The 24430-nt window shown below is 41.7% G+C and overlaps 1 protein-coding gene across 2 annotated transcripts; it reads right to left on the bottom strand.

The window, feature by feature from the left end:
• Window positions 1-1951: 1951 nt before the first annotated feature.
• On the bottom strand, window positions 1952-22706 carry bcap31 (B cell receptor associated protein 31). 2 transcript variants are annotated; one of them, XM_018670796.2, is made up of 8 exons: window positions 22539-22706; window positions 20608-20707; window positions 18421-18521; window positions 17837-17981; window positions 12692-12827; window positions 5070-5208; window positions 4791-4891; window positions 1952-4685 (listed from the first exon to the last, which is right to left on the bottom strand). In XM_018670796.2, exons 2-8 carry the CDS (start codon window positions 20697-20699, stop codon window positions 4659-4661), a joined length of 741 nt encoding a protein of 246 aa, XP_018526312.1. In that variant the 5' UTR covers window positions 20700-20707; window positions 22539-22706; the 3' UTR covers window positions 1952-4658. The 2 variants fall into 2 exon arrangements, with proteins under 2 accessions (XP_018526312.1, XP_050927479.1); XM_051071522.1 differs by lacking the exon at window positions 22539-22706 and adding an exon at window positions 20969-21137.
• Between the last annotated feature and the right edge of the window lie 1724 nt (window positions 22707-24430).

Genomic DNA, 24430 nt, shown 5'->3' with positions numbered 1-24430 from the left:
AATCACAGGTTAGCCTATAACAGGGAACTTAACTGTAGTTGAGAAAAAAACCAAAACGTTGCAGTATCATGTTGGTTAAAACAACCAGATTTAATATAAATTCTGTTGAATTTCTCCCCTGCACTGGTCATTTGGTCATTCCTCTGTCACAGTTGCAGCCTAAAAGACTATGTCCAGTTGGTCTGGATCAATATATCTGATCTGTGATACTAAAGTTTAACCAGAAACATAACACATCTACATCTGCCTGTAAAGCAGCTAGCTGCTAAATCATAGATGCTAAATGTAAGCTAGCTAACACTATTCCATTGACAGTTTAAGAAGCTAGCTGTCATGGTGCTAGCTCAGTTGTGATGCTGTTTCTTCTTCAGTTTTCTACTCTGTTTCTATTCATTTATCCAGCATCAACTGTCAAATATTTTTAAAGACTGTTGCAGTTGTTTAGCTAACTGTTTATATATCTGTGCATGCTGTTGCATTAGTGTTTTTTATAAGCTTTTTTCTCATCTTATTCTATAAAATAATGATACATGCTGCATCTGATGAGTGGATTTTATTTAACATTCATGGTTTTTTTTGTCGATCAATAAAAGAATTGAGTTCTACTCACAAAATAAATCTGAGTCAAAAATGTCATTTTTATTAAATGTATATTAGTTTGCAGCTTCTGCTTCTGAATAAATGTTTATATTTTTGCTTGTATATGATACAGTTTGTATAAATTACCCCAAATTTCCACTCAATTCCCATAATTCAAGAATTGTACCAAAATTTCCTGGCCTTTTGCAACCCTGCCAACAACACAAAACAGTAGATTAAAGCTGAGAAACTGAACATTGTTGAGTGAACAAATCTGAGCTCTGACCTCCAACTGAAAACCTGAGGATCCATCAGCACGAGATTAGACCAAACTCGAACGATGCTGCAGAAAGAACAAACCTGAACCAACCTGACTCAGTGACTGATTAGTTTTCAACTCTTTCAGGTTTTTCACTAATTTTCAGAACTGATTACTTTTTTTTTGTCACTTGAACGTTTTAAGACAAAATGTGTGAATAAAGTTGGAGAGATATTTTCACTGGGTTTAATTTCAGGCTGTAAAACAGAAAAAGGTCAAAGAGGTCAACCTATGATGACTGTCTACTGGTGCTGAATGAAGATGTTCATGATTTCATCCACACAGCTGACATGAAGTAAAATTTTTAGTCTGATATCATCATTTCAGTGAAGGAAGAACAAATATTTGTTGTTGTCTTTATTGCAGTTGTTACAAACTGAGATGAGACCCGCATTTAAAACCTCCAGAACATTTACAGAACAAGGTTTGTGTCTGAAAGAGGTTAAAATCAAAATCTCATTTTCAGAATTTTTATGAATTTTAATTTACTGTGATTTTGTTTTGTCACTCTTCAGTTTTCATCCATTTTCCCCCTCACAAGCTTCCAAACACATCTGAAGTCTGTTATCCAGAGATATTTATTTATAACTCTATCTTTAGACATAAAAGTTTCTTGCAGGATGACAGCGAAAAGTGAATCCTGATCATCAGAAAAGTTTTCAGCTACTTTTTGTCTCATTTTCCTGTTTTCAGATGTTTTTCATTTTCTACAAAGATTTTCCTTAGTCAAAACTTTGCAAAACATCTTTAAGATTTTTGTTCTGTTTGTTTGTTTTTGTAGACTCAAAGAGAAACAAACAGGAAGTTACCTGCAGACTGAGTCGAACCTTTTCAGGTTTATTTCAGCTCGCGACGAATCCAGAGAGACTTCACCTGAGAAATCCCATCATATCCGTGAACAGCACCACCTACAGTTTAACACAACTAACACCACAGGATTTTACTGTTTGAGCAGATTTTTGTGAACATGTGTGAGAATAATAATTCTGTATAAATACAGAAATATGAGCAGGAGGTTTGGTCCGAAAGCTTCATGAAATCAGCCGAGAAACATGAACCTCTGCTCCATTTATTGAACCAACACATGCAGATTTATACAGAAACAAACACATGAACATGTATGACCTCTGTTTATTTCTGAGTTACAAGAATAAATTCACCCAGGTGTGACAAAATAAACCATCTTAAAGTTTCATCATGCAACAAGACAGGAATGTGAATAATGTGATTCAGACCCAGAAAACTGGAAAACACAAACTGAACCATGTGGACTCTACTTTACCTCCACTGTTCATCCAGCTGCTGTCGACCGACACACGGAGACTGAAGAGAAGCTGAAACATTCACAGAGATTTATGGAAATATTTTCTCACTGGAACAGAGTCTGATTTAAACAGTTTCTGTAGTTTGAGACAACACGGACAAGAATCTTTTCAGCTCTTTACAGCTGTACACAGGCATCAAAAATGACAATCTTACAATACTGTTTTCCTACTTTATTTCAATATAAAACCAGCGACATTGAAAAAAAAACCTGCCACTGAAAGTCGACAAACGTGACAAAAAAATCTGCAGATTATTACCGAAAAACATCACAATACAAAAAAGTCTTAAACTAAAGTCAGATTACAAGATTGTAAGATTGTCATTTTTGATGCCTGTGTTTTCTTTTTCAGTTCAGGTTTTGTTTTTGTCGCCAGTTTTATTTTCAGCGACGACTCTGTTCTGAAGTTTTTGTCTAAAATCTTTCAGCTACAGCAGCAACAGAAATCATCTCAGGTTGATGTTAAAAGATGCTAAAAGTTTAAACATCGACCAGTTACAAGAAGAAAACCGTGTCTTCAACCTAAAATATTTTCAAAATAAAAGCACTGGGAGTGAATGGCGCGTCACAACGGCCTCAGTGGGAGCTTTAGTTCCTGTTTCCTGTGAACAGAGCTGAGCTTCTGTTGGAGCTCGTCTCAGATATGAATCAGAAGGAAACAGAGACCGTTACTAACAGGAGACGGGCGTCAGCTGCAGCCCGGAGGCTTTTAACCGTGTTACTGAGCTTTAATGCTGCGGGTTACAGTTCAGAGAGAAGCTGGGGGCAGAGGGGCAGTTTGCTCAGGGGGTAAATCGAGCTCTGCTTATCAGGAGGAAATGAAAAAGGAATGTAGAGAAACTAAACTCCCACTGAGACGTTCAGCTCCTCTGAAGAGAGAGGATGACAAACATGATGATTACTAATTATCACATGAGAAATCATGTTTTTTACTCTCAGATTAAACAGATGGAGGTTTTTCAGGCTGCAGGAAGAGAGCCGCCTGTTATTTAACCGCCGAGCACGTCTCAGTCTGAAAACCACAAAATAACCCAGACACCAACTGATCGACGGAGTGAGAACAGAGGAAAACATTCACCTAAATCCACAACTGATCACAGAGGACGAGCAAAACACTGCGACACACAGCTGACCGATTTTCATTTTGGAACAAAGAAATCAGAAAACAAAGAAGGACTATTTTTAAAACATTTTAACGGAAAATGAGAAATTAGTTGAAAAAGTTAAATTATTTTTCTCCTGCTGTTAAGAGCACAGGATCCCTGTGAAACATTCCTCCATGTTACTTGTCTGAATAAACTTCCAGTTTCTTCTTCTTCTTTGGTTTCAGGTCAGTAAACCAGGTAAAGTCTCATGACTTCCAGAGTAAGCGAACCAAAAAAGCAAAAAGACAAATACTTTTCTCTTTACCATTTACAATAATTTAAAAAACAAATATGGAAAAGACTCGTTCTTTGTTCCAAAATTAAAATCGATTGGAATCATTTTTCCTCAGGTCACTTTTTCTGCTCTGATCGTTTATTCAAATCACCATGAGATTATACAGAGTCTGAGACACAGAGCGAAAAAAATCTGAAGGTTGGAAAAAGAAAAACTTTCTCAAGATCTCTTTCTCTTTCTTGAGTTCTCGCAAGATGTACTTTTACAAGCTCTCATGAACCTTTGTGAGAGTAGATATTTTAGCTCCATGTCTCTCAGGCTGCAAGTAAAATCATGGACTGTAACTCTGACGTCTTTTCACCTTTTTATTTCACAGAACTCAGAACAGAAAATGTGACAAAAAGATGCAGATGTTTTTTTTGTTTGTTGCTCGAACAAAGTGACTGACTCCAGGTCCAAACATTCACCGAGTCAGAGACACGACTCTTCATCAAACTTTACAACCGTCGCTTCAAATCAGGAATTTAGGGGATTTCATTTAATTCAAAGATGCAACAGAAACACTGAGGAGGAATTTACAACCTGACGTTCATCAGGTGAATTTCTGGACGTCATATTTTGGAATGAAACTTGTCTGAGACATGATTTAAATTCAGGCTGTGTCAGGAACCGGAATGATCAGATCATACTTTAACTCTGTAAATCAGCTGTTTGAAAGTAGAAAAAGAAAATCGACTTAAAAACAGCAAAGTGGAAAAAAAGGAAACAAAGTCAAAGTGAAAATGAAAAAAAAAACTTTCAGTGCAAAAGAAACAAACCTAAAAAAAGTCCGACAGTGACAGAAGCTGAAGAGTTTTTAAATCTTCTGATAAAAGTTCTGAACAGTCTAATGAACCAATCACAGCCCGGCGACATCAGCTGACCCGAGAAAGGAAGTGACATCATGCCGCTGAGCAGGACGGCAAAGGTGGATACAGAAGCTGCAGACTGTTTGTCGAGGACGGAGAAGATGATGAAGATGAAGATGTCAGAAGCCAGAAACCGTCTTTGTCCTCCTCAGTCTGATTTCTTATCGCTGCTCGCCTGCAGACAGAGAACAGGGTGAAACAACACTGAGCCTGCAGACAGAGAACAGGGCGAAACAAGAGTTTGTTGGACAGACGGTGTGTATTTAGGTGTGTGTGTTACCAGCAGCTTGCTGTGCTCCTCCAGCAGTCGGTCGTACTCCACCGTAAGATTTTCCGCCTGTTTCTTCATTGCACGAACGTCGCTGTCAGATTTCTGCAGAGCTGAAAAACAACGAGACGCCAAGAGTCAGAGACGATGATTCATCCTCTCACCTGCTGCTGCTACATACCTCCTCCTCCTCCTCCTCCTCCTCTTCTCCTCCTCCTCCTCTCCTCCTGCTCCCTCTCTACCTCCTCCTCCTTATCTTCTGCTCGGTCTCTACCTCCACCTCCTCCTCACCTTTCTTGGTGGTGTCCAGCTCCTCTTTCAGAGTCTTCACCTCCGTTTTCAGACCCTTGTTCTCCTCCTGCAGTCCTGTTCCTGCTCCTGCTCCTTTTGTCCCGGCCTCCGGCACCTCGACCCCGGCCTCACGAAGTTTCTAAAGAAAAAAAAAAAGACGCTGTCGAGTTAAACTTTTGACGTTTGTTCAAGTTCACTGACCTTTATTTAAAATATGTGACTCGGAGACAAACAGCGCCCTCTGCTGGACAAACTCCAACCTGGTTTGACCTCTGCGATCAGAGGGCAGCTACAGACAAACTGATTTATCAGATCTATAATCAATAATCAGTTTATCCTCCTTCCTCTGCAGCCTGAGGGAGGATTTCAAAATAAAAGCCCCAGACTCCTGAGAGGCTGCTGAAGTCGGTTTCTGGTCGGAGATGAGTTTGGACTCAGAGAGCGACAGGTGTTCATACCAAACGCCCCCAAAACCTCAGAGTGACACACAGCAGCTGCTCACTGCGTGTGTGTGTGTGTGTGTGAGGAATCCTGTGCTCTGATTGGCCGACAGGCGACACCTGAGTAAAGTGACAGCAGAAACTCTTCATGGTGGAACTTCCTGTTTCTGTGTGTGTGTTGGCAGCTGAGGGGGTGAATGAGGAGCGTTTGGTATTCACACCTGATTATGTGGCTACGACCACAGAGAGAGGAACCTGAGATAAATCAGCTGCGATCGGAGTTTCTCTGAGTTTATTTTACTGTTGAAACGTCTTTGATAGTATTCACCTGTGAACACCTGGTGTGATGATAATCAGGTGTTGGTGAATGTTGCAGAGACAGAGGAAATGTTTATAGTCATCTTTTATCAGGTCGTCTCAGAAGTTGCACATAAAAGGAGGAAAATAATGACATTTTTGAGTCTGATTTAAAACAGTCCTTTCCATGTGGTCATTATATATAATAGGGATGTGCATAAATAATCGATTAGTCGATTAATCGACATGGTAACATGTTCATGGTTCTGTTTCTGCACTCGCTCTGTGCAAACAAAAGACTGGAACAGACGTTGGCAATTAAAGGCAGTGTATTACAGTATTATGCCGGGGTTTAATGGTCTGGGCAGGAGTTATTGTTTTAGTAGTTTAATAAGCGCCTGTGGGCTGTTATCCCAGCTGCTGCTAACAGTAGCTCAGGTCGTTTTTAGGTTCAGATTCCTTCAGTGTTCATGGTTCCGGAGGTTTTGACTGGGAGCTGAATTCTCCACTGAGGCCTCACTGAATAAAATGGTTTCATATTCAGACTCAGGACGTGGAGAGCAGCTGTTAGCTCAGCTTGTTTCTCTGATTACTGAAGATCCAGACGTCTGACGACAACAATCCTTCATCTGGTTTAAGATTAGAGTTAGAACGTTAGAGAAAGTGACGCTGATGTGATTTGAAACATTCAGAAATTAGTCGGCTGAAAATGTTTTAATGTCCGGCCATCCGGCGGTTACTGGTTTATTGAACCGAAACACGCATGTGACAGCAAACGACAGGAACAAATAACAAACACCTTTAGTGACTGAAATGATTTCAGACTGATGGAAGCCAAGAAAGTAGAAATAACAGCAGATGCAGGGACAGCTCTCACATTGGATTTTTTTGTCACTGTCACATCGACGGTGACTGGAACATTTCCTTTGCAAATAAACCCTCAAATCCACAAGTCCGCTTCAGTTTCAGGCTGCACCTGAGCTCTGACTGCAGCTTTGTTCAGTCCCACCCAAACCTAAGTGCAGTGATTAACATATGATGTTCCAAAGAACCAAATTGTAAACTAAGGTTAGTGAGTAACAGGGAATTACATGAGTAAAAGTTACAGTAGGCTCAGGAGAAGTCTGGAGGACAGAGAGTGCAGAATAATAAGTTAAGATCTGCAGCACCTCTGAACCCAGGAGTAAAGAGAGTAAGACCCAGATCAGGTTGTGATTAAACCGAGGCGTCTCAGACATGAACATCTGCTGTTCTTCAGTGAATTAAAGATCTTTTATCTTTTGGAGTGTTGGTCCAAAATATCAACATCAACTCTGCTGATGTTGATATTCGATTGATGAATTATCTGAGAAAGTAACTGGCAGATTAATTTCTTTATTTCTTGAAGCCCTAAAGGAGCAGATGGAGAAGAAGTATAAGACTGCAGTACTGGAGTAAATGTACTCGGCCGGTGACAAGTCGTCGCTCAGTGTGACAGAGTCAAACAGCTGCTGAGCCTCAGACCTTTAACCAGGCTCAGGCCATAAAACCTGATTTTACTGCTCTGTGAACCGAATCCAGCAGCACGAGGTCTCAGGTTCAGAGAAGCCATGAGACGCCGTCGACTGCAGCCTCTCACATTATCACAGAGCTTGATCTGCACCTCTGAGACAATCTAAAGAAGATCAAACTGAAACTGAATCACAGACCGAGTCCAGGTTCTCTGCAAAAAAACACGTAGGAACTAAAATCTGTGTTTTTATCTGGTGTTTCACGTCCACGTTGAGCTTCACTCCTGCAGACTGAGCAGTGATTTGTTTATTTCACGTTATTCTGATCATAATCCTGCAGCTCTGAGTCTGAGTCACTGCAGATGAGTCAGAGTCATCAGGGTTCATCCTGCGTCACATTTACATCAGAGGTCAGAGAAACATGGACTCACAGATCTGTTATAGACGACTTCAAATCAGATCTGCTCCTGAAGAACAGCTCAGCTGTTAGAGTTTTAACTCTTCACATTTCTAACCTGGAACATTAAACCATGAAGGTGAACTGATTCAGTCGTATCTCAGATTAGCTGTTGTTAGCAACAGTTGCTAACATCGCTCTACAAACAGCGTAGCAACATGTCCACAGATAAAACCTGAACAGTTCTCTGTGTCTGACTGACTTCATGTAAACTAATGAGACTGAGCTGCTATAAACAGGAACATTAGCAGAGAGTTCACTGCTGCTGATGAGGAGCAGCCATCTTGAATTCTGATGTTGGGGTTGGCGGAGTTGCTCCGACTTCAGGAGGCGTTCAGGTTCAAACTTCTGACTGGGAACTCAGAAATTCAGACTTCAGAGAAGAACTTGAACGCAGAGTCAGTCTAAAGGCCGACATTTTCTCAGGAATCCTGTGGGTCATGTGACTGGGATGGGATGCGGAATAATAATCACAATAGTCAAATTTTGAACGAATGAATTGTTGGGCGATTCGGAGAGGACGGCCTTAAGCTTGATTTATACAATACAGCTGTGGTGTCTTCAGTTTCATGAAATCACAAGAACTTTGATCTAATAAACAGCTTTTTAAAAATATGGTATCATTAGATTTTGATATTGTTACGACCCTGGTGCCTCTCTGAAACCACACTGCCATCTGGAGTCTTGGAGGTGTAACTGCAGGGCAACAAAGACAGACCCCAGTGGACAAGGCAGCGAAGGCGAAGATCAGACCAGGCTTTAGGACGCAAATCCCCGTCCACCAGCGTGAACATGAATCCACACGTGTCCGAGCAGGAAACTGAATCTTACAGTATTTATATACAGTATTTACAGTCGCCAAGTCCCCAAGTTACGAGTCCTGGACTTGAGAAAATTTAATGAGGGAAATTAAATTTTCTCCTCAGTCTGATGTTTGAACATGAACTGAAGCTCTGGAGTCGTACCTGCACGGTTTATACACTGCTGCCACGTGATTGGCTGAATGGATAAACAGGTGAACAGGTGTTAAATTCATTCAATTAGTTTGTCAGTTTTAAAATTGGTTTTACAGAGGGAGCAGGTGTCCTGGTCTGAGAGGAACATGTAACACACCGTGCAAACACACACACACACACACACACACACACACACACACAGGGGCAGCAGTTGTGTAACCTTGAGTAACTGTGTCTGCACTGAAATTACACCATCCTGACAGAAATAGTGATGACGACCAGGAGAGGTGTGTGTTACTGCAGCTCCACATGCACACAACTGGCCTTCACATCACAACACACACACACACACACACACACACACACACACACACACACACACACTGTGACATAAGACTCAGACACCTCAGTTTCTCTGCACTGTTCCTGCAGGAATTTCACAAAAATATATTCTATTATATATTATTAATTATAATCTATAGGTTCACTCAGTATTTTCTCTAAACTTGGGGAAGACATAGGTATACGTATATGACGGAGGGGTTGGGGGGCCTCACTTAAGAAACTATTTTAACATCATTCTTTTTGTAAATTTCCCCACTGTGGGACTAATAAAGGATCATCTTATGGATTCTCTTATCTTTTGGACGATTCATAGTAATAAAATTGTGATCTCGATTCACAGCTCTATGCGATATTTTCATCAGCAGCACCAGCTGCATCAAAGCAAACACTCCTTTCTTCTCCCTCAGCCAATGACAACGCTGCGTTACAGCAGGTGATTCAGAGAAACAGAGGTAAACCCAGAGAGAGCGAGAGACAGAGACTAATGACAGAGTGAGGACAGACGTCGTGTTAAACCTAGAATTATTTCATTATCAAAATATTTACAGGTGAATTTCATGTCGGTTGCAGCTCTGAGTTACACAACAACAAACTTCTTTACAAGAGAAGTGAATGAAAATCTCTTCAGATCAGAACCACAGCTGTGAGATATTTGTTCATCAATCAACATTAATTATCCACAGCTCGTTATAGGAGCCATGATCAGAGGAATTACATTTACTCTTGTTACTGTAGCAACAGATGTTGTTTACAGTGACACTGAGGAGTTTACATAAAAATAACACACTTTATCTACTGTATCTCTGACTGAGCTCCACTTACTGTGACATTTCATTACATTTTAAGATGTCAAAAGTCTCATTTCTCAGATGGTATCCTGTGGTGTACATGCTGGCAGGACTCTCTGTTTACAGTGTGGTTAAGATCCTCATTTGTCTCAGTGAAACGTCATGTTCTCATCCGTATAAACAAACACTGAGGGCAAGGTGTGTGAGTACAGGAGAGGACATGTTATAATATCAGATGTTCACTGTGCTTCTGCTTCCCTGACCAGGAGAGGATTGAATCTAGTTTACCCTAAAAAAATATGCTGAGAAATCTCTGCAGCTCTGGAGAGGAAGGACACAGAATTGGCCCGAATATAAGACCCACATAAGTCCCACAGTGATGATGTGTTTCTGTAGTCCAACCTGAAGTTAGCATCAGCCTCGTTCCTCCACAAAAAGCCAATGGGCTTTTTTCATAGTGTTTTGGATTATTCCAGAAAATAAACAGTGAGCAGCTAAAGTTTCTGATCCTTCAGGTTTAGTTGATCAGATCATCTTCACAGATGAACACCACGTAAGAAGCTAATGTTAGGCTATAAACCAACTACACCACGGTCACATGACGTCAACGTCTCCACCACTAAGCTTCCAACTGGTCATTTCATTTAGCTCTGAGCTCTTCTACAAAAGCCTTTCTTCTTAGAAAGTTAGTGAGAGTTTGAAAGAGCGTGAGTAGAAACACAACGAGGCTGTAAAGGTGGACTGGTGAGTAGATGGGTTCTGGTTTGTTTCTTTAAGGACTGTTGCAGCCTTGACTGTGTTTTTCTTTTCAGAGTCAGTCGACCCTAAAAGTGTTGTTGTTTCAGTTTAACCTATAGGAGTTTGTGAAGCTGTTGTTTGATGCACTGCAGGAAATAAATTCAAGTAAAGCTGGCGTCTTGTTCACGGTTCAGTTTTGAAATCCTACAGTACCAGGGAGTGTCTCTGCTGTTAGGCTGCTGACAGCTGCAATCTGTATTAACTCACCGTAACTATTATGATTAGTCAACATTTAGGTACATGGTACGTAGGTACGCCTCAGGCTAAGGCGCGGCATCGATTCAGTGAAGAAGCCACAATAACTGACAAACTTATCTAAACCATCAGCCTGTTTTTCTTTTCTGTCGTGTCAGAGAACGAAAGACGGAAAAGACACTACATGGAAAATGAGTGAATGAATCTGACGGGTGATTTGCTGCCTGCAGGGCTTCCCCCGTCTCTGCACCCACACCCACGCTGATTCACTGACACAGAATCAAACAATAGTAACCGCAGACGGTTGAGAGGCGGTAAGTTCCCAGTGCCAACAAGGAACAGTAAATCTAGAAGGAATGTGACTACACACACGTAGCGGATGGCTGCACAACAACCAAACATAATTCCACACCACACTGTTTTGATAAGGATGGTGAGATCACCTGTACCAAACCACTGGGACAGGGTGTATGAGGATACATTCACCTCCCACTTACATTTACCTCTGAGGTACAAACAGTTTGTCTGAATGAACGCTGACCCTCTTACACCCAGTCCACTGAGGACAGAGGGAGGCACCAGGGAAACAAGAGCTGATCTGTCTAAATAAACATTTACCTGGGAATCAAACCAGCAACCCTCCAGCTAAATGCCTGTTTTCTATTTGTTTTTATCTATTTGTTTTACTGTGCACTCACCTCAAACAATATCACAATCATTTTGTGTCTCTGAAGTCAGTCTGTGTCTCTGCACACTGGGCAATGTAAATAAAAACATAACGATGATTAAAGCTGCGTATTAATAAAGATTATTTGATTTTACTCTTATTCCAGCTCAGAACAACAAGAGGAAATAACTGAAAATAAAAACTAACTCTTATGTCTTCCAGTAGAAAAATAATCCAGACTTTTTTCCTTCTCTCTTGCTTTGGGAGTGAGAGAGGGAACCAGTCTCATATTATATCCACTGCCTGTCTCTATGACTGAAATGACCTGCTGAGAAATCAGGTGTGTTTCAGGTGTGGCTTATTAATGTATGTATTATATAATGTTTTTGTCAGAAAGGACTGACGTGACTTTATCAGAGGTAAAAGACTCTTTCTGAAACCTGCAGAGATCAGTTTATGAAAAACAACTTTAACTCGAATAAATTCAAATTAATTCTCGTTGCTGCCAAAACTTAAAATACACAACCTGTAAACATCGTCCTGGAAACTGAACTGAAGCATCGTGAATCAACCGTCTGAGTGTGTGAGTGTGTGAATGCTTGTCACATGCAGATGAAGCAATTTCTCTTTTTAGCAGCAGGACCTGGGTGATCTCTTCACCCCCGGACAACCCCCCCGCTCAGATTACACACAGTGTGTGTGTGTGTGTGTGTGACATTGTGAATGAGACACACAGATGAAACGTGTGTGTGCGTGTTCCTCTGTGAATATTTCCAGTGTTTACTTGGTTTTAGCAGCAGCTGCAGATCAGTGCTGCCCCCTACAGGTGAGTTAGATACACTCACAGATATGTGACCCCCCCGCATTAGGAGTAAGACTCAGACTGAAAGACACAAAAGTGGAGTTGGGATGAGTCTTTGTGGTTGTTTGTGTCTCTCTGAAGTCAGTTTGTGTCTCTTTGTAGTTGTCTGACTTCCTGCTGAGGCTCTGGTCCAGAGACCCCTGACTCCCTGGACCCTATTGACCTTGATTAATAATCAATCCATGCACTCAGGCATGTTTACACTTCTGTGGACAAATGTTAAAAGCTTTATATTCTTCTTGTTTTGTTTCGTCCTGTGTGAGACTACAGTTTCTGTCTCCAATCGCAGCTAAAATTCTATCTATATCATCGAGTGTTTTATTTCACCTCTTGCAGCAGCTCGTTCTCCTCCATGTATTTCTTGGCGGCGTTGCTGGCGCCCTCCGCCTGCTTCTTGAAGGCTTCGTTGGAGGCCATGAGCGAGGCCTGCTGGGAGAGCAGTGTGGCCACACGACGCAGCAACCTGCAAACACAAAACACACAAATGACGACAAACGACCAGTCAGTGTGATCACAGACACTGAGGACAAACAGAAATCAGACACGACTCCAACATCATAACAACAATCCACCAAACTGTGTGACGTATAAAATATGTTGACAACTGAAAGAATAACTGGGGTTTTTTAATCCAGGCCTTATGTTTACAACTCAGTGACTGATGGGGACAAAAGTCTTTGGAATCGGTGCATTGTTGATCAAGAACTCAGCAATCACTGTCACTACCAGACTCCATTGACAAAAACAGGAATTTTACTGAGCAGAACACAGGAGCTGCTGGAATACCAACACAGACACACTAACAGATGGAGGCAGTGGTATTCCAGCAGCTCCTGGTTAAATCCCTGTTTTTGTCAGTGGAGTCTGGTAGAGATATATAGAGATGTTTCTGGTTAAACTAAAGGATCTGACTCTTATAATAAAATAATAATATAATAATAATAAAAAGCTCTGTCTCTGGAAGAATCCTCTCATCATGTTGTCACTGAGAAGAACAGTCTGTTAATAACAGCATGGATTTGGACTGGACCTGGATGTTAAAGGTTCAGGTTTCATCAAGGACATTTTCAGATGCAGGGGACTTGAACTACCAACTCTTTGATGACCTGCTGCACCAGCTGATGATAACAATGAGCTGCAGTGATAATAAACAGCTGGAGTGTGAGAGAGCAACTCAGTGAGGTGAGAGGAACAACAACTCAACAACACACCACCTGAGACCTGAGACACACTGCTGCTGCATCAGCTGTTACACCTACCTGTGTGTGTGTGTGTGTGTGTAACACTAAATCTGTCACAACCTAATTTAGCCATTCACCATTTCACACACACACAGTTACCCCTGACATTTCCCAGCTGAGCTGTGTGTGTTGTGTGTGTTGTGTGTGTTGTGTGTGTTGTGTGTGTTGTGTGTGTTGTGTGTGTTGTGTGTGTTGTGTGTGTTGTGCGTGTTGTGCGTGTTGTGCGTGCTGTGTGTGCTGTGTGTTGTGTGTGCTGTGTGTGTTGTGTGTGTTGTGTGTGTTGTGTGTGCTGTGTGTGTTGTGTGTGTTGTGTGTGTTGTGCGTGTTGTGCGTGTTGTGTGTGTTGTGTGTGTTGTGCGTGCTGTGTGTGCTGTGTGTTGTGTGTGCTGTGTGTGTTGTGTGTGTTGTGTGTGCTGTGTGTTGTGTGTGCTGTGTGTGTTGTGTGTGTTGTGCGTGTTGTGCGTGTTGTGTGTGTTGTGCGTGCTGTGTGTGTTGTGCGTGTTGTGTGTGTTGTGTGTGTTGTGTGTGCTGTGTGTGTTGTGCGTGCTGTGTGTGTTGTGTGTGTTGTGCGTGCTGTGTGTGTTGTGCGTGTTGTGCGTGCTGTGTGTGCTGTGTGTGTTGTGTGTGTTGTGTGTGCTGTGTGTGTTGTGTGTGTTGTGCGTGCTGTGTGCTGTGTGTGCTGTGTGTGTTGTGCGTGCTGTGTGTTGTGCGTGTTGTGCGTGCTGTGTGTGTTGTGTGTGTTGTGCGTGCTGTGTGTGTTGTGCGTGCTGTGTGTGCTGTGTGTGTTGTGTGTGTTGTGTGTGTTGTGCGTGCTGTGTGTGTTGTGCGTGCTGTGTGTGTTGTGTGTGTTGTGCGTGCTGTGTGTGCTGTGTGTGTTGTGTGTGTTGTGTGTGCTGTGTGTGTGTGTGCGTGTTGTTGTGCGTGCTGTGTGTGTTGTGTGTGTTGTGCGTGCTGTGTGTGTTGTGCGTGTTGTGCGTGCTGTGTGTGCTGTGTGTGCTGTGTGTGCTGTGTGTGTTGTGCGTGCTGTGTGTGTTGTGTGTGTTGTGTGTGTTGTGTGTGTTGTGTGTGCTGTGTGTGGCGTTGACAGGCAGTGATGTAACGGTGGCTCACATCGGGGTGTGGACATGGCTGTGGGGGGTGGGGGGGGCTAACAGGAGGGGCAAACAGAACAACTGCCCCCATTCCTGTACGTCAGCAGCCAGTGGGGGAGCTGCTGGGTCTGGTTAAAGGACCAGTCTGGTGTTTTTAGATGTGAACTTTGACCTCGGTCTGTCCACACAGAGACCAGGGACAGAAAACAAACAAGATGGACGACATTTATTAAACTTCACAGCTTTATATAATAATATCCAACAATATGGATTAAAAGCCCTCTGCAGAGTCACGTAACTGCAACTTCATCTGGTTCACAGCTCAGTTATAAATCCTCCTGCTCCACGTCTCTGCTGCCGGGCTGCTGTCTGTTTGAACTCTCTGTAACTCTGGTAGTTTCTGCTTTCACTGTGCAGCTCTCAGCAGGTGAACTCACCTGGCACCTGAGCTGAGAGGATCAGTACAGAGCAGAAACAGAAACAAGTCTCTCTGCCTCGTTTTCATCAATTCTCTACCTCCATCACTGTTAGTTTTGTAGTTCAATCATTTTAAGACCGATCTGGTTGTAAAGTTTACAGCCTGTTCCTCCTGCAGCGCAAAAAAAGGCAGTTAAAACAAGTGTAACAACTTGTCCACTAATATTTTTGAGTTGAATCAGGTTATTCCCAGTTATTGAGGACAGTCCTGCCCTGAACCCATGCCTAATTACTGAGCAAACCTCTGGACCTGAGCCACAAGACCAGCGCCAAGAAACAGCAACAAAACAAACACTGAAAACACTACCTGAGCTCTGAAATAGAAAGATACTCAAACACCAACACAGACGGATCTCTGTCAAGCATGCCCAACTGCATGCTGGGAAAACATGTACACCAGTGCAGACTGTTTGTGTACACAAGTGTGCACATGGTTGACACACGCAACTGTGTCTTATGAAGACATTATAATGTCTGCACTGTTAACATCTAATGGATTTTTCTTATGGTCAACCAATGTGTTGGTGCGCCTGTAAATTCCTTCCTCCTCTGTCTGTTGCTCTCAGCTCAGAACTCATTGTTCCTACTGAAGACATAAATCTTTTAAAACACCTCACACATATATTTTTATTTTAAAACGTGTAACTTCCTACAACAGCTGCTCACTGTAGTTTTTAATCAAACAAACAGGGTGAAATATATCAAACACTTGCTGGGGACTATTTTCAGTGGCAGATTAGTCCATGATTGGTGCTCCAGTGAGGATGTGTGTTTATGAGTCAAAATGTAAATTAAACAAAGGAGCTGTGTGTCTCAGAGAAGGAAGATAAATCAGGCTGTAAGATCTCTGTGGATCAGAGGGAAATATAAACTGAACCAACCTAAAGCTTTGTCGTTTATTAGGACAAAAAAAGGAGAACGTCTGTAGGAGACGACACCCTCAGGTCCAAATATGGCTGTCAGTTACTTCTCAGGCCTGAAATAATCTGATCAGCTGCCAGTGCTTCAGCCTTTCCACAAACTCGTGCTACATATTTTCTCCTTGGCCGAGGCTGGAAATTCCTGAGTCACAGTCCCAGATCACAGCAGACCGTCTGTCCGAGGAGGGCTCGGTCTAAATGCTGGAGCGCTTCCTCCCTCCTGGACTCGCAGCTGCTGCATCACATGCCGCGGTGCTGCAGTGAGTCAGAGAGCAGCAGCTGCTGCAGCTGAACAACAAACAGAGACGAACGCTGACCCGTCACCGCGCCTGCTGCTGCCCCCTACAGGCTGCAAACAGCACCTGAGGAATCTGACGAGGCAAAAGGTGTGCTCGATCGACTTCTCCTGACGTGATGGTCGATGTGAGCTGCTGCTGACTGCTGGGCTGGACCATAAAACGACTGAAGTTGAGTCGGAGACATTCAAGGAGCTATAGTATTTGTAGTATGATGTGTTCAGGTGTATGGGGGAAAAGTTGGAGAGCAACACTTTCAGAGATATGACATTTTTTTAAATCTCTGTTTTGACTTGAGAGGAGAGAGACCAGAGGTGAAATATGAGGCGTAAAAATCTGATATATACGGGCTAAACTGAACTAAACTGATGAACAGCTTCTATCTGGAATTTAAAACAGTAGTTTACAGAAATATGAGCTGTCAGAAGGAGGAGATAAAATAAATTAGATCAGCTGAAGTTTCTCTGTTCACAAAACTGATCACAAAACTTAGCAAAAACGCAGGACTGATCCTAAAACCAGGATGTAAGTTAGCATGTTAGCATGTTAGCTCTTCCTGTTGTCAGTGTGTTTCTGGTTAAATGTCTGAAATAAGGTCTGTGGTTTTAACACAAGCTCAAGACATTTTCAGGTTTGATTCTCCAACATAAAATGGGTCAGTAAATCCCCCACTCCTGATGTTTGAAGCTTTTACGTGTCTTAAAAAAGGCGGTTGCTAACGAGTGTCTAAATGAGACTACAGAGGTTGTCGGGGACGTTAACATGAAAACCCATCTACTCACCAGTCCACCTTTACAGCCTCGTTGTGTTTCTACTCACGCTCTTTCAAACTCTCACTAACTTTCTAAGAAGAAAGGCTTTTGTAGAAGAGCTCAGAGCTAAATGAAATGACCAGTTGGAAGCTTAGTGGTGGAGACGTTGACGTCATGTGACCGTGGTGTAGTTGGTTTATAGCCTAACATTAGCTTCTTACTTCTGGAGGTTGGATTTATAAAGGAAAAGCTGCAGAGACTCTTTCTATGAGGAGATGATGTTTGAGGTTTTTAAGTTTGATAATCACTCAGTAACTTTATGGATGTTCAGCCCAACAACAAGCTGTCGTCCAATAACAACGCAGCACGTCACAGAACTCAGCAGCCAATCAGATTTAAGGCGAAGTTTGACCCTCTGTCCGAGCAGACGGCCAATCAGAGACCCAGAGAGAGATTCACACTCCTGAGCTCCTGACCAATCAGGACAAGGCTGGAGGATTTACTGTAACTATCAATGGAAACACACACACACACACACACACACACACACACACACACACACACAGAGCAACAGGCAGACTGATCTAAATACAGAGGAATTTTACAGTAGGATGGAAAGAATGAGCAGCTGGCTGTGTGTGTGTGTGTGTGTGTGTGTGTGTGTGTGTGTGTGTGTGTGTGTGTGTGTGTCTTACAGGCAGAGCAGCAGGGCGAAGCCGGCGATGTACTCGTTCCTCTGAGCTCTGAACAGTTTCATGTGGATGTGTTCGATGGCTGTCGGATGGTTGCTCGGGTCGACCGTCTCCGACACGCTGTACTTCCTCGCCTCACGGATCGCATCTGCACACACACACAATAAAACACATGAAGATTAACCCTGGGAGGAATGAATGAGTGAATGAATGAGTGACACATGACGCATGAGCCAAAATCCGCCCATACGCAGAACTGAACTTCTCTTACGACGCTGCCTGATCCGTTCCACAGCTGCAAGATTTCACATCACTTTAAGTTCACAACTGAGTCTACTGCAGTCTAACAAACAAAACCTGCAGTTCTGTTTACGTGGTTACACACGTGCAAACTGGATCACGCTTCAGGCACTGACAAACCTCATCTCCTACGAAGAACCTCTCAGAATTGACTAGTGCATGAAAAAGTTAGTCTGGATCCATGTGCTCCCAGGTGTCTGAGGGCGGTGGTGACTACACCCTGGTTTACCTCTGATTAATCTCCCAACAATTCAACAAAAACTTTATTGAAACAGACACAGACGTACCGATGAACAGGAAGATGAGGATGACGATGGCCACCATGAACCAAGTGTTTCCATACAGAGCGATGGTCTGGACGATACGAGACTTGAAGATCTTGTTCCACCTGCAGGAGGAAGAGCAGAAACATCAGAACACAGTAGAAAACAGTAGAGACACACAGCTGAGACCTGGTGGGAAACCTGGAGCTCTGGCTCCACCTAGAGGCCGAGCAGCAGAAACTCAAAACCAACCAGAAAAAAAACTATCAACAAGAAATCTGCATGAATCTGATTCTCTGGGGAAACTGGAAATGTAAAACTGAACAATCACTGAATGAAACAGTGAAAACCACACATCTGCATAAAATATGTTTACATGTAAAAAGACAAAACTGTTATTCTGAACCTCATGTTTCTTGGTGTAAATGAATGTTATTATAACTATCTGAAGACATTATGGATAGGATTCCTACAGAGACAGAGCTGTTAATTAACCAGAAACATCAGGTTTTATCTCAACCAGACTGTGTGGTACTTTTACTGCAGGAAAGTATCTGATTACTTCTTCCACCACTGAAAGTCACACAGTAACACAGACACACTAACAGATGGAGGCAGTGGTATTCCAGCAGCTCCTGGTTAAATCCCTGTTTTTCTCTATGGAGTCTGGTAGAGATTCACTGACTGATTCCAAAGAGTTTTGTATTTATCAGTCATTTGCATGTGAAAATGAGTTAAAAACATCAGAATTATCTTTTCAGTTGTCAACATATTTTATGCGTCACACAACAGACTATTAATTTTTTACTGAACATTTGATGTTTTTCATCTGCCAGACAACAGCACATGACACTGGCCTAAAGCCAGCATATACCAGGCAATGTAAACTATGTTAAAGGGGTTTAACAAAAACACTGTGCAAACCGTTCAGCTGCCATTTTCAGACACTCCTCCATTTTCAGAGGCTTCATACAAACAGAGGACTGTGTAAAACAGGTGAGTTTAACTCCAGTTACCTGAGGGGTAAACAGAGTTAAACAGACCTGAGATCAGCTCTGGTTTTCTCTTCTCCAACTGAACCTCTCTGAACTTTAACTGAACACATCTACTCTAATATCCAATGAGCTAAAATGCAGATAATCTGTCATGTCACTTATGTTCCTGTAAATATAGTTTTTTCTTTTGATTAAAATTGTCCTTTAGCACCAATATACCAAGACAAATTCCTTGTATGTGCAAACTTACTTGGCAATAAAGTCTGATTCTGATATTACACGTAATCGATTACCAGCTGTTATAATAAGATTACACCTATTGTTGAGCATGTGATCAGCAAACAGGAGTGTCTGTAAATTATGTAAAACTCAACCAACAGAACTGGATTTTCAGTCATTCCAGAGAGAAGAGCTTCACACACAGAGTCATGAGTTCCTCTGAGTTTCTAAGTCCAGTTTCAGTTGAACCCTGATCAGATAAAACCAGCTGAGATCTCAGTGAAGTGTCTGTTCTGTGTGCTGAGCTAATCAGAGCTCAGTCAGGAGGTCTGATGGGTTTTAATCTCATCACATTCACACAGAGCTGCTTCTGTGTTTGCTGTTTACGATCAATGAGCTGAAACTGTCTGAGTTACAGCTGATGTTTCCTCCTCCCATCGACCCACAGATCCAGATTTATGACACGTTTTAAATGTTCAGAGCTATGGTTTTTACACGTTGATCTGAGCACAGAAGATTTACTGTTGATAGACTGTGATCTAATCCAAGTCAAAGTCTGTCCACTAACGTTCTTGTTTTAGTCACTGACTCACTGTTCTTCTCAGTGACAACATGATGAGAGGATTCCTATAGAGACAGAGCTTTTTATTAGAGTCAGATCCTTTAGTTTAACCAGAAACATCTCTATATATCTCTACCAGACTCCATAGAGAAAAACAGGGATTTAACCAGGAGCTGCTGGAATACCACTGCCTCCATCTGTTAGTGTGTCTGTGTTACTGTGTGACTTTCAGTGGTGGAAGAAGTAATCAGATACTCAGAGTACCAAAACTCCCTTTGTCAGTGGAGTTTGGTACTGATATACAGTGATGTTTCTGTTTCTAAAAAGGCCTATCTCCGTAGGAATCTCTGATCTTAAGTGTCTCCAGTTGTCTATTAAACTGAAGCAGGACAGGTGAGCACAGGACAGGTGAGCACAGGACAGGTGAGCACCGACCTCTTGGGTGAGATGAAGGGGATGCAGAGCAACAGAAGGAAGAAGACCTCTGCGTACAGGAAGGTGGCGACCGCTGTCCACTGCAGACTCATCCTGACTCCTGAGCAACAAACACAGAGAACAGGTTCATGGGTCAGACACACACCTGGAACAAGGTGAAAGGTCAAACAGAGGCTGAATCACAGAGGAACGAACCGACAGGTCTTCATTTAAAAACAGTTTAACTGACGCTGCAAACAACAAGAATTCTTACTCGTGTAATCATGGACTTCACTCATCTAAATCTATGATTTTTGGTACATTTAACAAATACTGACACATTTGGTAGAAGTGGAATTTATTTATTTAAAAAAACTCTAACCTCAGACGTTTCTCTCTCAGCCTCGCGCAGTAACTCAACATGAGATCAGATTAAACAGAAGCTGAGTGTGATGTGTTTACGTCCTGATCCACTGCTCAGCATAAAACCAATAAAAACACGGAGCAGCTGAATTCCTCTCAGACTAAAAACCAGATCAGTTTCTCCACAAAAATCAGTTTCTAATGGATCAGGAAGCACCTGTAAATAAATAAAGAAGGTCTCTGTGAATATTCTACCTGAGGATGGAAATAAGGATCATTTGGATCACATCCTCGATTACATGCTTAAATGCTGGAAGTGAAAACGGCCTGTGAAAAGGAGGAGATTTGAGATCTGGACCTGGTCTGATGTGTGAAATCACCCTTTTTAAAACTGTTTACATGAATAGAATAGCCGGATCTGTTCAGGATCAGAGTTGGTAAAGTACCAGGATTCACTGAAGTGGGAAGTCCTTTGTTTCAATATTTATCAGCTGTTCAACATGATAAAGTCAGAAGTTGGGACATCTGACACAGTTTCACAACAATAAGTGGGTCAAAGGACATGAAGTGAGTCACTCAGTGTAACTGTGATAGATGATGAATTTTATTCTGGTGTAAGGATTTGAAAAGAAATCACAACTTTGTCCAAAACCCAAAGATGTTCAGTTTATTGTTTTACATGATGGATAAAAAGCAGCGAATCCTCCCACCAGAAACTCGAGTCTGAAAACGTGTAAAATTTCTCACTTTTTTAGCCTGATAAATAAATAGGTGCTGAATCATAAGCTAATTTCAGCCTTTAACCCCGATCTGCGGAGCAGTATGAACTGTGTCTGTGGGGGGTGGGGGGTGATGGGGGGTGTGGCAGCTCAGAGCAGCTGTGTCATGCAACAAGGCTGCAACAGAACTGCATCCAACCTGCAGACCCACACCCAGACCGAAAGCCACATTCAGTCACTCCACCTGTTCCGGTGCTCTGTCTGCGCAGTAAAATAAAACTACATTTCTGTCCTTAACTTGTTTTTACGACCTCTGACTCAAATAAACAGCCACGACACAGCAAAGTGCTAACTGACGGCTAACAGCTACACAGTCACTGCTCTCTGACAACAATCAGACATCATGTAAATTCTGATGTAATTAGTGACACAGGAGACGGTTAGCATGAAGGCCGCACTGTTTGTGTTAAAGTTCAGTGTGTTTGCTGGAAGACTGATCAGTGAACCGATGCTAATTAACGAGCTAGTAACTCAGACGCTGGAGTTTCCATTAGAACAGAAAGTACCTCATAACGTCCAGCTTAGCACATGTCTGTTAGCTGGAGTAGCTAGCATGCTAACATCCTCCTGGCTACATCTACGTGCTGAGATCTGTATATTTTCGTTCAGATCTTCTTGCATAACATATTTTATACGTATCTTGTAGCCTGACTCTGTTAGGGTTTTGTGTCGCCCGGTTTTAAGTTTCGACGACACATGCTAACTTAATTGTAGTTGTTATTAACATGCTAGTAGCAGTTAGCAGATATTAGCTTTTGAAGGCTGTGATAAAATAAAACATCAGTCATTGTTCGGCAGGTTCGGACTCACCTGAGAAGATTCACAGACTCAAGACTCAGAGGAAAATCAGGAACTCGCCGAGTTCTCAGCACGAAGCTCAGTCGCGTCAGTTAGCCTGTTAGCTTAGCCTGGTTTTATACACACTGTTTCCGGCGTCCAATGCCACCTCATCCGGTTTCCGACACGTGATTGGATACAGCGATTTTGGAAGGGCGGAGTCGTGACGTAAATTCATTACGTCACAGTTTATGAATTTAAATTGAAATAACTTTATCAACACAGATATGAACATTGAATTACTGAATTTTTACAAATATAACATTAAATTTACAATAAATTCAGCACAAAAGCAAAACACAAAGACGGTCCTGTGTGTGAACAAATAAAAAAATCATAATTTTAAAAAATGGATTTGTGTGAGTTGCTAATGAACACAATGAACATGAATGATAACAATTGAACCAATACATCAATATTTTATGATAAGACACAGAAGAAATACACCAATGTATGGAGTATGGTCACAAATATCAAATAGAAATAGTAAAAATAATTTATTAAATATAATAAATACTAGCAGGAATCTAGCAGGAATTAAAATGTATGTTAAATCTATCTATCATCTTCACCATCATCTTATTGAGATCATACTTCGATAGTGTTTAGTACCATAAAAAGACAATTTCATTGTTTACTGGCAGTGATGATAAATGTATATTTTTTACATAAAGTCAGAATAAGTTATGACAATGAAGAGAAATATGTCATTTTCATTTTATTTCCCTTTAACCTGTTGTTCAGTTCCTTTTCCTGACCAGCAGAGGGAGACACTGTCTGCAGAAAACTATCTCTGGAGTCCAGCTGAACTGTGAGTAGAGACAGAGATGAGGAAGAAAACAAAGACATCTCACTCTGACTGTTTTCCCACAGACTCTCTGGTTATCAGTCAGATTCGTTCTGTTTCCACAGTGAATTATTAAACATGTACAGACAGATTAGAAGACAGACAGGACTTTAATGATCCCTGAGGGAAACTGAATGTTATATCACTGACATCAACACAACACATATATGTAAATGTAAATGTGTAAAAATAACACTGACTCAAGGTCCCAGCTTTCAACCACATCTCATGGTCTTCATCAGTGGATGGCATTTGTTCAGTTTTCATCACTTGACTTAAATGTGGAACTTTGGTCACATGTTTTAAACAAAAGAAATTAAAGCCCAAATAAAATCATTCTTTTAAAAGGCAAAATGTCGGAGACTGGACCATCTTAACTTTCAATAAAGAATTTTGTTGTTTCCTGTCATTCCTGAACTTCCAGAAGAACTAGAAATCAACTACAGTTGAATCTGGCCTTTAATCCTGGTTTACCTGAAAAGTCCAAGTGTTTTTTGTTTTGTAGTTTTGTGTGTTTTCTGTTTTCAACAATCATCTTTAACATTCACAACTGAAGAGATTTGAGATCTCTGCTGTCAAATAACAGATTTTTGGAATTTGATTGACATTAGATATTAAACAGTCTTTATTATCATTTTAGTTTCTATGACTTTAAATTTGCACTGACTTTATTGTCATTTTGCTGCTCTTTTCCACTGCAGCTACTTCGGGTCCAAATATCTAATTTCTAATAAACATTCTCTACACATTGCAGTACCAGTGACAGCCTGCTGGGGGCAGCAGAGAGAGGGGAGTCAATACACACCATCAGACCCCATAAAGATAGAACACACACACACACACACACACACACACACACACAGTCTTTTTCATAAAAACGTCCACCCTCATAAAGACTCTTTATCTCCCTGTCTGTCCCTGTTTATATCCTTTCTTCATCCCTCTTTCTTCTTCTTCTTTATTTTTCTCCAACTTTTTATGTTATTACCATTAAAAGCTGGAGGCTGAATAAACAGTC

Source organism: Lates calcarifer, linkage group LG6 (genome assembly GCF_001640805.2).
Source record: "Lates calcarifer isolate ASB-BC8 linkage group LG6, TLL_Latcal_v3, whole genome shotgun sequence".
NCBI classification, from domain to species: domain Eukaryota; kingdom Metazoa; phylum Chordata; class Actinopteri; family Centropomidae; genus Lates; species Lates calcarifer.
This window is presented reverse-complemented; position numbering and strand designations above follow the sequence as displayed.